General features: G+C 55.0%; 1 protein-coding gene across 1 annotated transcript in view; it reads left to right on the forward strand.

The window, feature by feature from the left end:
* Positions 1-413: 413 nt before the first annotated feature.
* FBRSL1 (fibrosin like 1) overlaps positions 414-14,680 on the forward strand; it is a gene marked incomplete at its 3' end in the record, with an annotated part of 240,528 nt that continues 226,261 nt past the window's right edge. The window contains exon 1 of the mRNA XM_056820951.1: positions 414-1,827. Coding sequence (XP_056676929.1) covers positions 1,513-1,827 — 315 coding nt within the window. The remainder of the gene's footprint in view (positions 1,828-14,680) is intronic.

Raw genomic sequence — 14,680 nt, forward strand, 5'->3', positions numbered from 1 at the left:
AACAAGGAGGCGCCCCGGGCTTCCCACAGTTACAGGGGCACCCTCAGGGAGAGATGGGGCGGGGCGAAGGTGGGGGGGAGGAGGTCTCCCCTCTACCAAGGGGCGGGGCCACAGCGGGTTATTCCAAACACACCACAGGGAGGGGGGGCCGATGCTCTGTTTCCAGAGGGGGGCGGGGCCGCTCTCGGGTTCTCCTGGATTTAGAGGAGGGGGCCCCTGAAACGCCGAGGTCCTGACAGAGCTTGCACTCTTCCTAGCTCAGGGTCTTGCTCGCCTACCCATCTTTGGGGAGGTGGGGGGGGAGGGAGGAAGGACGTAGAAGCGTGGGTTTGTCTGGGCGGGGGCTGAGGCCTGGGGGAGTCGCCCACCCCCCGCCCTCCCTCGGGGACAGTAGGAGGCGGCCCCCCGGCCCCACCGCGCCCCCGCCCGGGCTCCCCGGCCCCCGAATAAAGTCCCTCACTTCCTTTGGTAATTACAGGCTGGCGGAAATACGTCAGTTGTTATCAGCTCTGGGCTTTGCTGCACTGTACAATTCAGAAGGAGAGGAAATTTCCCCCCTCCGCCCGCCCGCCTACCCTCCCTCCTGCCCGCTCTCTGCAGCAGCAGCCGCTCCTGTCCCTTTAAGAGCCTGGATCCAGCCCGCCGAGTAGCCGAACCCGGGGCATTTCGCCGGGGCCGGGGGTGGGGGGGGCAGCAAGACGGGTGGCCGCTCCCCGGGAGAAGGCGGCGCGGCTAGGGGAGCGACCATGGGGAGACAGAGCCCCGTGCTGCCGAGGCGAGAGCAGCCACGCTGAGAAGCTTCCCGTCCAGAGGCCGCTCCGGCGGGGGGGGGGGCTGACACCCCCACCCCGCCTCTCCATCCCCCCCAAGAACCTCCCGCTGCCGCCCCCGAGACGGATGAAAGTTCCCGAGAGGACCGGTGGGGAGAGGCCGAGCCGGGGCTGGGTCTGTCCGCTGCCCCCCCCACCGGGCGTGTGACCTCGCCCCCTCCCACCCCTCACTGCCACCCCCTCCACCACCCCTCGGGGCTTCGGGAGGGGCAGGGGTAGGGGCCGGGGCTGCCGGTGCGGCCCTCGCTACAAAGTTGCAAAGCCCCCGCGTTCCGGATGGAATTCTGTGTTGCAGCTTAGTCCCGAAGGCGGAAAGGAGGGCGCGCGGGCGGGAGAGCGAGCGCGGCGGAGCGGCGGGGGAGCCTGAGCCTGCGGCGGCGGCTGGGCTTCTGGCTGCGGTGGACCCCGGCTTTGGAACAGTCCTCCCAGTCGGGGGTGTCTATCATACCCTCCCGTCTCAATTTTAAAAGCGGATATCCCCGGGAGGGCGGGAGACTTGGAGTTTTACGCTGTTTTTTGTGGGTTTTAAAAAAATTCCATTTAAAAACCCCCGTCCTGGGGGTTGGAGTCAAGGTCATCGCGTGGTTTCCCCGCGGCTGTGGCGTCTAACCCCGGAGGATCCCTAGGGGCAGCGAGGACGACTGCCTTTAGTGGGGCGGCCAGCGCGGCCGGAGCCGTGGAAATGGATGGGAAGGTCCGGCAGAGCCGCCGGTCTCGCTCCCAGAGGGACCGCGTGAGGCGGAGGGAGGCGGCCGCCCGTGAGGCCCGGAATCAGAGCCCGTCGTCCGGTTCCGACCGGGAGCCCAGCCCGGGCAAAGAGAACACGAGCCAGAACTGCGCGCACCCCCGGGGCGCGGCGACGGCGGTGGCGGCGGCTACGGCCGCCCCCCGAAACTCACGCCCCCCGCGCCGCCGGCGCCGAGAGTCCAGCTCCCAGGAAGAGGAATTGATCGATGGCTTTGCGATCGCCAGCTTCAGCACCCTGGAGGCCTTGGAGGTAAGAGCGGCCCCCGGTTCTCCCCCCTTTCTTGAGTCTTGTGGGGGCTCAGGCAGGGCTTTGAGGGGGACTGCACAAGGAGGGAGGGTGTTTACTTTCTGGGGCTAGAAATGGGAGGGGGCTGTGCTGCTGGGAGGTTGATTCCAGAGGGGTCTCCGGAGCGGGACGCGCCCTCCCTACGCCGCCCCCCCCAGGTTATTTAGGGGCCCACCCGTTGCCTGTCGTCTAGTCTAGTCAGGGACAGATGTGGTCTATAAACTTGGACCTGGTTAGTGGTGGGGCTGGCTGGTTCGATGTTGTTTTGCTGAATGTAAACACCGACTCCCCACTCCTTGTATCCCGCACCCCTTGCCTCTTTGGGGTGCCGATGACTGGAATGTTCCTTAATTTGCAATTTCCTGAAGCCGCCCTGGTGGGGCAACCCTCCACGTTCGTTGCCGATTGGGGGGCAAAAGGGGGTTGTTATAAGTGAGGTTTTTAACCAATGCTGTCAGTGTCCGGAGGCCAGGCTTCAGGCTGCCGGGGATCACCTGTCTGTTGAAACCCAAAGGTCAAGCCTAGACCTCTTACACCTCGACGTTCCTCCTGGCCCTTTCCCTCCTCTTGCCAATTATTACTTTATCTGCCATAGGAGATAGTGAGGAAAGAAATACTTACGGTGGGGTGTTTAGTGGGGATAAGATGGGGAATTGGCTGATTTCCACTCCCTCTCTCCCCTCCCCCCACCTTAGTGGTGTGATGGTTCTGAGTGGGGGGGGCGGTGTTTGGGGGGGGTGACTTTTAGAAAGTCCCGTTTCTCGTATTTGCTGGGGTTAATAGGTTGTCAAAAAAATATTGCTTGTCTGGAGAACTTATAAGGAACGATATTTACTGAGCAAATTCACCTCTTCTTGTCTGAACTCTTAAGTAGAGAAGGAAATGAAGTGTTTTCTGAAGGAGGATGACAAACCCGGGCTGGGCCTGGCTTGGAGTGGTGTGAGAGTAGCTTGGGGGGGGGTGGGGTGGGGGGGTCCGGCGTGGGGGAGGGCCAAGCCTTGGCCAGTCCAGAACCGGGTCTCTGAGGGAAGTAGCAGCTCAGGTGATTTTCCAAGGTCCTGGGTGTTGGCTCTGGCCGGGCTTTCTGTCTGTGGGGGAGCTCCTGCTGACCTGAGTAAACTTTGCCCTCCCTGCACGAGCTGCTAGGAAGGATTCTGGCCTGGGTGGTTTGGACTTTCTTTAATCTGTTTGTTTACCTTCTGGTTTTTAGAGTGGATTCGATTTTGAAAACAGAACTGCTCTAAGGGCTGGGTGATTAGAGTTAAGTGACTTGCCCAGGCCCTCCCCATTCCTGGCCTGGAGCGGTCTCCCCCACCCTTGCTAGCTCTGTCTTTATGATTTGTTTCTAAGTAGATGAACTGTAATAATTGTTGCTTTATATAAATGGGCTCATTGGATCTTGATGATGTTATCTTTACTAGTATTCCCATTTTATAGATGAGTAAGTAGAGGCACAGTCTAGGGAAGTGACTTCTCCTAAGTGGTAGGGGAGGAGATTGGAACTGGAACTCCTGTTCTGCATCCTCATCTTCCTTCTCTCCAGTGATGGCTGCCACTTATTTAGGGTTCCTGGGGGCCTGGCTGACTTACTTCTCTCTGTTTTACTCATTTTTCCTGGCATTCCTTTTGTCTGATCCAGCAAGAGGGTCTAGGTTTGATTTGAGATCAGCCTGGGAAGCATTTGAAGCTGGCCGAGATCCTCCAATCTGGTCCAAGTCCCTTCTTTGACATCTAAGGAACTTGAGGCCCAGAGAATGTCCTATAGGATTTGCCTGTTGACTCGTAGGGCTGGAGAAGGTCCGAGGGACCAGAGGGCCTTGGGTAGTATCTGTGACTGGTCCCTGGTCTAGACTTGAAGGCTTTGCTCAAGTGTTCATTGGAAACCTTCCTGAGTTCTACTCAATTTTTGTTTCACCTATTTGAAAGGAGGCTCCTTAGGGGCAACTAGGTGGCACCCTGACTAGAGTCCCAGGCCTGGGGTCTCAGGTTCAAATCTGGAGTCAGACACTTCCTAGCTGTGTGACCCTGGGCAAGTCACTTAACCCCCTTTGCCTAGCCCTGCTGCTCTTCTCTCACTGTTCTTCTCTTAGAATTGATTAAATTTATTTTAAAAGGTTTAATGGCCCGCGCTCTTTTTTAAAGAATTTAAAAATAAAAGTGGGGAGGGGGTGAGAAGAGTGCTCTGTGCCAGCCCCTGGCCTATGTACTGTTACAAAGAAAGGCAAACCCTTCCCATTCTAACCTGGATCATAAGGATTAGACGCACGGGATTCCAAGCCAGAGAGTGCCCTTTTCGTACAGATGGGCACATTGAGGCCCCGAGACATTCCGAGAGTAGCTCAGTGTTTTCACAATGACCCTCCCTCTCGGGCAGTCAGCCTTGGAGTCCTCAAGAGTCTGTCCCCCACCGTGACTAAGAAACCTTTGTTCCCTTAACGCCTGGCTCAAGTGCCACCTCTTAAACAGACCAGGCAGGCGCTTCCCAATGCCGCCGCCAGGCATTCTTGCCCAGACCACCTCCTGTAAAGCTCTCTGCGCCTGGGAGCTTTTATTATTATTTGTTTTTATTGACTGACTGTTGAACCCCTCCATGGAAAGCAGGCTGTGAGAGGGAGACGATATTTATCTGAGCTGTCTGGATTGAGAGTGACATTTAAAACAGAAAGCTTCCTTGGGGTTAGGGGAACCACTGATGAGTAAGAAAAGCCCCCATCCTAGTCATACCAAGAGAATTTGAAAATGCCCAAACTTCCGCCAGCCAGCCGAGGGAGCGCCACTGTAGGACCTGAAGGCAGAGCGTGGAAGCTCCCTGCGGCCAGGGACTCCAGAGCCCTGCTCCCATATCCGTCCCACACTGGATCGGAACCCCGGTTTTTCTAGGCTTGAGGCCAGGCCAGCACCCGGCTGCCCCACGTCTAGGGTGTCCTAAGGGCTCATGGATGTATGATAGAGGAGGCATCCTCATTGATTGTTGAGGGTGGAAATAGACCAGAATGTCAATTTCCTTGTGCCAGGCTGTTGGATGAGCACAGGGAGAGCCGGCTCCTTCCTAGGAAGGGGAGGCATCGCCTGTGAGGGAGGGAAGAGCCCCTGAAAAGTGCAGTTAGGAGGGGAGGCACCTCTAACCTTTAATATCTATCTGCCCATCATCAGTGTGGCCAGGAGCCAAGCTTTAACTCCTTCAGTTCCTTCTCCTTGGCAGGATCCAAGGCGAGAGCATGCCAAGCAATTAAAAACCGTCACTTTTTACATCAAAATTCACTGTTATTAGAAAGTGCTAGCTATCATGTTTAACCCAGATTGAGTGGCTTGTCAGCTCCAGGAGGGGGGAGGGAAGAAAGGAAGGAAACAATATAGATCCTAGAACTTTGGAAAACATGTGGAAATCTGTTATTAAAATAAAAATGTTCATAAAAAAAGAAAGTGCTAGTTATCATGTACAACCCAGATTGAACAGCTTGTCAGCTCCAGGAGCAGGGAGGGAAGAAGGGAAGGAGACAGTATGGATCATAGAACTTTAGAAACTTATGTGGAAATTAGTTATTAAAATTGAAAAAATTTAAATAAATTAAAAAAAAAAGAAAGTGCTAGTTATCGTATACTACCCAGATTGAATGACTTGTCAGCTCCAGGAGCAAGGAGGGAAGAAGGAAAGGAGACAGTATGGATCATAGAACTTTAGAAACTTATGTGGAAATTAGTTATTAAAATTGAAAAAATTTAAATAAACTAAAAAAAAAAAGAAAGTGCTAGTTATCGTATACTACCCAGATTGAATGACTTGTCAGCTCCAGGAGCAAGGGGGGAAGAAGGGAAGGAGACAATAGGGATCCTATGACTTTGGAAAACTTATGTGGAAATTTGTTATTGAAATAAAAAAAAATCTTTAAAGAATGTGCTAGTTATCAATGTAGCTCCTAAATTCAGAATTGGGGGCATCTCCCTTCCCCCTTTTCTCTCCCCTTCCCTCAAGATCCAGTGTCTCCTTGCTAGAGCATAGGGTCCTATTTAGGGCCAGTAGGGACCTAGAGATCCAATCTAACCCTCTCAGGTTACAGGAGAGGAAATTGAGGCCCCAGAGAGCTTAAGTGACTTGTTCCAAATTCCCTCAGGGAGGGAGTGGTAGAACTGGGATTTGACCCCAGGACCTCGGACTCCAAATGTTCTCACTGTTCCTCACTTGTTCTGGGTCTTTGGCACTGACTCATGCTCCCTGGTTGTTCAGAGCCTGCACTGGGCACGTCCACCAGGTCATCTGTGAAAGAGGACCTTTCCCCTATCTAAAGGCTCTGGTGACAGAGGAGAGAGACAGAATATCCTGTTAGTAGGTCCTCCTTTTCTCCTTTTACTCTTTGACTTTTTTGGAAGCTCCAGTGCCTGAGGAAGGAAAGGATAGTGTGTGTACTGGAATGACCAGTGTAGGGCCAGATTTCTGAGCCTTTTTTTCCTGTCTTTCCTCCAAACTTTTACCTTTCACCTTAGACTTCTTAGGAAAAGGATCCCTAGGAAGTGGAGAGTTGGGGCTGGCCACTGGTTGAGTCCTTGCCTTTCTAGACCCCTTCTCCCCCAGGGTTCCTTCTGCTTCCTTATTTGGAGAGATAAATAAATGCCTGTATCCTAAAGCTTGCTTTTGAGAGGGGATGAAGAAAGAGTAGGATTGGTGAGAAGTGGTTTTCCTTTTCATTTCCTAATCCTGAACAGTCCCATTTCTGTCTTAGGGGTCCAAGATGCCAGGCTGCGGTATGGGTTCAGAGGTGCACCTCTCACCAAGCCAGAGGGCTGTGTAGGGCAGCAGAAAGAATATGAGGTGTCGAATCCCAAAGCCCTGGGTTCAGATCTCCCCTTTGCTACCTGTTTTTGACTTTGCCCCAATCATTCACTTATTCATTCAGATAAGTTTCCTTATCTGTCCAAGCCTCCAGGAAGATCCTAAAGCAGTGATGTTAGGGGCTGGGGTTGAGGTATTTTTTGAGGGTGTTAAAAGATTTGGTGCTAAGCGATGAGAGCCTGAAGGGCCTCATCAGAACAGTAAACTCTGCACGATTCCTGAGCATGGGTCAGGCTGCCTATCTGTGTGTATATACCATCACACCTTGTGTGCTCAGCAATTTCCATGTTTATCTGTGTCATTCTCTGGGACTCAGCGAATGCGGAACTCCTCTTCTCCTCTGCCTCCCCTCAAGAAATTTCATCCTAGAGATCTGCCACTGAGGAGGGAGAAGAATCTCTCCTGTCATTAACGAGGACTCGGTTTACTCTTCTGTAAAAATGAAGGCTTAGAATAGTTTCTGAGGTCCTTCCAGCTTCCAGGTTAGACGTTCTGGGTCCCAAGAGTGAGTCCTTCCAGCTGGGTCCTAAGAGTAGGCCATGAGGGGCCTCCCAGCTCCGGCACTATACGGTGGGGAAGGGAGGAAAAGAGCTGAAGAAGAGGGGAGAGCCAGTCTCCTGCTCAGGGGGACCCAGGCCTCAAGAAGGGAGCTGAGGAAGTTGGGCCATTGGAGCCCCATCCGGCTTCCCCAGGGAGATAAACACCCATTTCATGCAGATGAAACTGCTAATTGGGTTTGAAGCTGGTGGGGTGAATCACGCAGAGGTATCTGATGGATGTGGGGCTGGCATTTAAAGGCACTTTGATCCTCTCTGCTTTTCCTTTTAAGTGGGAGAGGCAGGCTAAAAAAGGAACTTGGTCAGAATGCTAATGAATCAAAGTCTCCAGCACCAATTGTTTACTAGAAACCGCTCCAGATGAGACTGATTTCTTGGGGTGCCACCCCATAGGGTGGCTCCCAAAGCCTGCCCTCCCACCCAGAGCTTTTCCAGACAAAAAGATCCTTCCTGCCACCTCCAAGGACCACGTCTAGTTTTCTCTGCCTCTAACTCTGGCTGCCCATGGCACGATGGGGCTGTGCCCTGGGTGGGCATTATTCTGGGCATCCTGTGGGGCCTGGGGCAAAGTCAGGGTGGGTTCAGTGTTGCTAAATGTGTGACAGGGACAAATCATCTGGGTAAAGTGAGGAAGGGGCTTGGGATACTCCCCTCACTTCCACTCAATGTCTCATTTTCTTAGCTTCCTCCAGGCTCTACTCTTGGCCTGGGCAGTCAGTCCAGCAAGGGATCAGCATTTATTAAAGCCCTACTGTATGCCAGGGGCAGCTAGGGAGTGCCAGGCTTGGAGTCAGGAAGGGAAGGACTCCTTTGTGAATTCAGAACCAGCTTCTGATGCTGGGCAAGGCACCTTGTTTGCCTCAGTTTCCTCCTCTGCCAATGGCAGACCACTCCAGGATCTGCCAAGAAAACCCCAAATGGGGTCATGAAGAATCCATCACAGCTGAAAAGCAACAGCCTGTGCCAAGCCCTGGGGATACCAAGGTGAAAAATTTAACAAGCCCCTTCCTTCCGAGCTTGCATTCTGTTGGGTACGGAGCCCAGAGCCCAGGCCCCTTCTTGGCACAGGGGGCGGACTAGAGAAGCCCACCATTGCCTAGATGGTCATCCTCCTCCCCTTTATTTGTTACAAGAAAGCAGAGGGGAAAGGGAGAGAGGTCGATTCTATTTATTTGGAAATGAAGGCAATAGGGGGGAAAAGAGGAATAAAAGTGAGCAACAGCAAAACATCAATCCTGATGGAGGCCTCCCTCTCCTAAGCTTAGAGGGAGCAATCCAGGAGAGCGTTTGGAGGAGGAGGAGGCCCGGCCTGAGCTACCTAGACTTTGGAGGGGAGTTTTTTTAAAAATGTTTTTAATTGATTAATTAATTTAGAATATTTTCCCATAGTTCCATGATACATATTCTTTCCCATGGAAGGAAATTTTTGTGACACCAAGTTAAGGCCCAGCGTCTGGTGAGGAAGAGAAAAACAGACTTGGGTAGTATTGGGGTGCGCCTGATGTGTGCCCCCCCAAGAACCTGAATAATGATAAAAGTTGACCCGAAAAAGAACTCTTTCCGTGGTTCACTGAAGCTTTCCTGGCCACAGGTATCAGTTCCCCTTTCTCGGCCTCCCCGTCTCCCATTTTCCTGAGAAAGAGGGCTGGGGACAGGACCAGAGCGAGGAGGGATGGCCAGGCCAGCTCCTGCCCCTTCATTGCATACAGGTGGCGTGGATGGAGCCTTGGCTCCAGGGCTGCCGCCCCAAGCCCCTCCTGCCCTGAGAGCCCTATCTGGAGGGCGGCCCATTTTCAGCCTAAAGCATTTCCCCTCTATTATCCATCTCCTTGGATCCCCAAGCCCCCTGTGACCCCGGCCCAGGCCAGGGGCTATTTCTCAAGCCAAGACTCTGAGCTTCTTGGCTTCCTGCTCTTGGGGTGCCCGGATCAAAGCGGATCTCCCCCAGGTCTGGCTGCCTCCTCAGCTTTGCCCCTGGGGTCTGGGGCAGAGACATCTTTTCAGAGGGTGGCTGGCGGGATGAAGAGCCTGGAAAAGGGAGCCCTGTTTGAGAGAGAGATGGAAGCAGAATTCCCCTGTGATCCCCCCAACTACTCATTCCCCCAAACGCAGTCTGGGGGGAGGGGGAGACAGAGAGATGGAGAGACAGACAGACAGAGAGAGAGAGATGGAGAGACAGACAGAGAGATGGAGAGACAGACAGAGAGATGGAGAGACAGACAGACAGAGAGACAGACAGAGATGGAGAGACAGACAGAGAGAGAGAGACAGACAGACAGAGAGATGGAGAGACAGACAGACAGAGAGACAGACAGAGATGGAGAGACAGACAGAGAGATGGAGAGACAGACAGAGAGATGGAGAGACAGAGAGAGAGACAGACAGATGGAGAGACAGACAGAGAGAGATGGAGAGATAGACAGAGAGACAGACAGAGAGATGGAGAGACAGACAGAGGGAGAGAGACGGAGAGACAGACAGACAGAGAGATGGAGAGACAGACAGAGAGATGGAGAGACAGACAGAGAGAGATGGAGAGATAGACAGAGAGACAGACAGAGAGATGGAGAGACAGACAGAGGGAGAGAGACGGAGAGACAGACAGACAGAGAGATGGAGAGACAGACAGAGAGATGGAGAGACAGACAGAGATGGAGAGACAGACAGAGAGATGGAGAGACAGACAGACAGAGAGACAGACAGAGATGGAGAGACAGAGAGAGAGAGAGAGAGAGAGACAGACAGAGAGATGCAGAGACAGACAGAGAGATGGAGAGACAGACAGAGAGATGGAGAGACAGAGGGGAAGAGGGGGGGAGGGACAGAGATAGAAAGGGGGAGGGAGACAAACAGACGGACGGACGGATGGACGGACAGACAGCTTGAGGCTGAGGCTGGGTAGAGGCCTCGGCCCCCAAGCCTGCCTCATTCTCTGCCTCTGGTTTCTTGCCTTAACCCAAACTGCTGCTTGGAGGAAAGGCCGACCAGGCGGCCGGGGAGAAGGCTCAGGCTCCGGGAGCTCTGCTGGGGGACATCTCCCCTGGCCTCCCGCCCAGAGCCTTCCTCCGGGCGGCTGCACACCTCAGGCCCACCTCCTGGGCTGCTCTGGTCTCTCCACCTGTCCCTCGGAAAGCACCTGTGACCCAACCAGTGGTTCCTGACTTGGAGGAACTACATGTATTCTCCCTCCAGGGCTGTTTCTGTTTTCACAGGTGCCGCCTCCTTCCAACTGTCTCTGCCTAGAGAAACTCCAATTCCAGGCCCAGCTGGGAGGAGCCGCCCTAGGGGAGGGGGAGGGAGGGAGGCTTGGGGGCCTGCTTAGATCTAGGCCACCGGGGGGGGGGGGGGGGGGGGGGGGGGGGATCATGCATCCTAAATCTGGACCCCAGAGACCCACTAGACCAACCCCTTCACCTCTTACATGGGGGGTGGGGGTGGGAAGGACCGAGGCAACTAGGCCCAGGCTTTCCAGATAAGGAGTACACTCAGGGCAGGATTTGAACCCAGATCTTTCTCTACACCACATTGGACCTTCTGACCACTTCGTCCAACTCCCTTATTTTACAGAGGAGGAGACCAAGGCCTCTGTCCCCCGGCTGCTGATGGGTACCTTTCAGGAAAGTGTGTTCTGGGCAGCTGGGTGGGCTCAGCGCCGCTCTCCCCAAATGCCACCTACATTTGGGGTCACAGGCCTTCATTTTGGGGCGATCAGCTTCCAGGGAGTTTTTTCTAACCTGTATCTTCTGTCTTAGAATCACAGCTAGGTGGGGCAGCGGGGTAGCTCAGTGGATGGAGAGCCAGTCCTAGAGACGGAAGGTCCTGGGTTCAAATCTGGCCTCAGACACTTCCCAGCTGGGTGACCCTGGGCAAGTCACTTGACCCCCATTGCCTAGCCCTTAGTGCTCTTCTGCCTTGGAACCAATACACAGTATTGACTCCAAGATGGAAGGTAAGGGTTTAAAATTTTTAAAAATCACAGCTAAGGATCCATTCTAAGGAGGGAAGAGCAAGAAGGGTTAAGTGACTTGTCCAGGGCGTAGCTGACCCATCACAGAGGCCCGTCACTGTCCACAGAGCCACCTGGCTGCTCAGACCTTCCCCTACTGACCCCCTGGAAGCCCTGAGTTCAGGTTCCCCTCTCCTTCCATCCCTCCCACTATCCATTTGGGGGCAGCTCTGGGCGTTTCCCCATCTGGGTGGGCTTTCCTCCTGCTCCTCCTGAAATCACCAGCCCAGGCCCCAGGCTCCCCCATCCCCTTGGAAGGCTTCTCCCTTGGGAAATGGAATGGCGGAGGTTTGAAGCTTTGATAAAAAAGGACCAAGGGGCTGCTTTAAGATTTGCACAGGTCACAGCCAGCTATTGTTACAGGAAAATGAATGGGCCCAGCCCTGCCTGGCTTGTTTTTGTTTGGGGGGGGGGGGTTATTACTGGACTAAGTCATTACCAGGCCCTCAGGGCCCCTCCTCCCAGACCAGCTTTCCCAGAATGCCTTCCTCCGTTTGAGAGGGAAGAGGGGCCACTGGAGAAGAGTCAGTGAGGAGGGCCGAGGGAGGGGACGACTCCCATACGGACTCCGGACTTCACTGCCAAAGTTAGTTGTTTTGTTTTTGTTTTTTTCTTCTTCAACCTTATTTTTTTTTTAATTTTAATTTTATTTTGAAGTTTTGGGAAATTTTATTTATTTAATTAATTTAGAATATTTTTCTGTGGTTACAAGATCCATGTTCTCCCACCCCCTCCCATAGTCAATTCGCCGTTCCACTAGGTTGTACAGGTGTTTTCTTAAACCTTTCCTCTTAGAGTCCATTCTGATTCCAAGTCAGGGCTAGGCAGTGGGGTGAGGTGACTGGCCCAGGGTCACCCAGCGAGGTTTGCCCTTTCCTTCTCTAGCCTATTTTAAAAGATGAGGAAACGGAGGCAGACAGAATGAAGTGACTTGCATAGGGTCACCCAGCTAGGAAGCCTGTGGGGGTTTTCTTGGTGGAGACGGGAGGTCTTGGCCATTTCCTTCTCCAGCTCATTTTCCAGATGAGGAAACTGAGGCCCGGTGGCCTAGGGTTTGTCCGTGGCTCCTCCCTGTTGGAGGCTGGCTTTGAACTCTGGAACAGGAGGCTCCCTGACTCTTCCCCGGTGCAGAAGGATAATCTTGAGGCAGTCTTTTCTTCCGCCCTTCCCCAGGCTTAGAATCATGGGGGGCCAGTCCCAGAGCCCTCTTGTCCGGCCTGGTGCAGAGCCACCCACCCCAGAAGGAGGGATATGGACCCTTGTCCTGCAGGGGAGGAAGGGGCAGAGAGGGGACTTGGGGCCAAAGGCCGGTGCAGAGAAGCTGAAAGGGGCCTAGAGCTTGGCTGAGCCGGGGGACGGGCCCGTGAGTGAGGGGCGCAGACCCCCGCCGAGGCTCCACGAGGGGCTCTCTCCCTCCAACCCCCTCGTCCCTGTTGTCACCCAGAGTAGAAAAATGAAGACTTTGGTGCGGAATTAACTGACTTGCGTGTAGAGCTTGCGCTGGGCCCATTTTGAAAGGCCCGGGTACAGGCCCTCTGCCGCGGGAGGGCCGGGCCTCCTCCGCCCTCCAGAATCCGGGCCTGCCATCCCTCAGCTGCCAAGGGAGGGAGGTCACTTGGGCTCCCAAGGCCAGGCTTGTGGAGAGTGGGCGCTGAGAGGAGCCGGCTTCTTCCTGACGGGGAGGGCTGGAGGCCTGGGCCTGGGAGGGAAGGCCCGATCCCTGCCCCTCGCCCTGCCCTTTGCTCCAGGGGAGAGCTTGCACCAGGGGCACCCCTGGTACCCGGCCTGAGCCCAGAGTCATTCCTACTTTCTGCCCCAAGGAGGAGGGGTACCCCGGACCAGCCGGGAGCTGCGGGGCTTCGGGGGCAGCTCATTCTCCTCTCTTTGCTCCTCAAGCTCCCCAAGGCCCCAGGGAAGGACAATCTGGACACACCAGGGCCTGTGTGAGGCCTTTCCCTGTTTCCTTGCCATAACCTCCCAGTCTGGGGTCTGGGGAAGGCCCTGGAGGCAGGGCCTGGGCTGGGGGTGGGGCGTCCCCTTTCCTACTGTCCTTGGTACCCAGACCCCCCTTTGTTTTGTTTGATGCCAGCTGGGCCCCTGCTTGTCTCTGTGTGGGCAACTTGTGTGCGCAGGCTTCCTGGGGCTATAAAAAGGAGAGCCCCAACCTTGTCCTGCTGGCTTCCTGGGAAAGCCGCTCCTGAGCGGGATGGAGAGGCCGGGGAGCCCCCTGGGAGCCTTAGTCCTGGGAGGAATTGGAGGCCGGCCTGGAAAAGGCCCTCCGTGTAGAGTGGCTCTGGGAATCCCCTGGAGAAGATTCCTCTGAAGCCCTGGGAAGGACTGTGTGACCCAGGAAGATGGGGGTGGATTATCTGTGCCCCCCTTCTCCCTGGAGGAGAGGCCACATGATTCCTGAGCCGCCTGGCCCCTCTAGGCCCGGCCTGGAGGAGCCCCTTCTCTGGACTCTGGAGTGCCCATTGGGTCTCTGGAGAGTTTTGCATGGCATGGGAGTCCTGTTTAGGATAACTTGGGAAAGCTGAGCCCCAGGGCCTGGGCCGGGACCAGCCTCTCTGGACAGCTGCCGCTGCTAAGTTATCGGCTTTAAGGCCTCTCCCAACTTTCGGGGACCCTCATCTTTGTTTGCTGGAGCTGCCGTTTCAGAAGCTCTCCTGGGACCTGCTAGCAGGGCCTCCTGTGGGCCGGGCCCTGGGGTGCTCCCCTCCCTCCATAGTACTGAGAGGAGAGGATGACCCTGGACTGGCCACTGGCCAGTTTCCTCATTGTGGAGGTTAGATGGAAGTTCTGCTTCCAGGCCCCTTAGGGATGGGGGGCTGTTCCAAGGCTGGGTAGTCTGCCAGGGCAGCCCACCCCCGGCCCCTTCTGCCCAGCCTGTACCCACCGTCCCCCCGGCCATTCATTCCTAAAGTGTGGCACCTCCAGCTCTCAGCCGGAGGGCCGGCTGTGGCTTTGGGGAAGGGGGGAGCCGGGCACGGGGGAGCAGCTGAATGACAAGGAAGGGCAGCTTGGGGTGCTGGAGGATGCCTTGGGCCCCCTTTGGATCCCACTGTCTGTCATTGATTTACTGACTCAAACCCACCCAGGGGGCTAAGAGTGAGGGGGTGTCCTGGGGCTGCACCCCCCCATGGATTAGGTTACGGGAGGGGGCTGCAAAGCTCTTGGGGTTCAGCCTTGTCCCTTCCCTGCACTGATTTATGGACCGTTTACTTAAATCTCCTTTTTCCTGGAAGCCAGAGAGCTCTGTGCCTGCAGGCCGGGAGGCTCTGTGGGAAGGCTGGCCTCCTCCCAATGAATAATGTGGTTCCTCATTTCTGTCCCTTGTGATTGGTCGGGGCTGTCGTCCTTTGCCATTTCCTTCAGGGGAGAAGAGTGAGGTGACCGCTGGGGTCACCCGCCAGTAAGCGTCTGAGG

Source organism: Monodelphis domestica, chromosome 3 (assembly GCF_027887165.1).
Source record: "Monodelphis domestica isolate mMonDom1 chromosome 3, mMonDom1.pri, whole genome shotgun sequence".
Taxonomy (NCBI): domain Eukaryota; kingdom Metazoa; phylum Chordata; class Mammalia; order Didelphimorphia; family Didelphidae; genus Monodelphis; species Monodelphis domestica.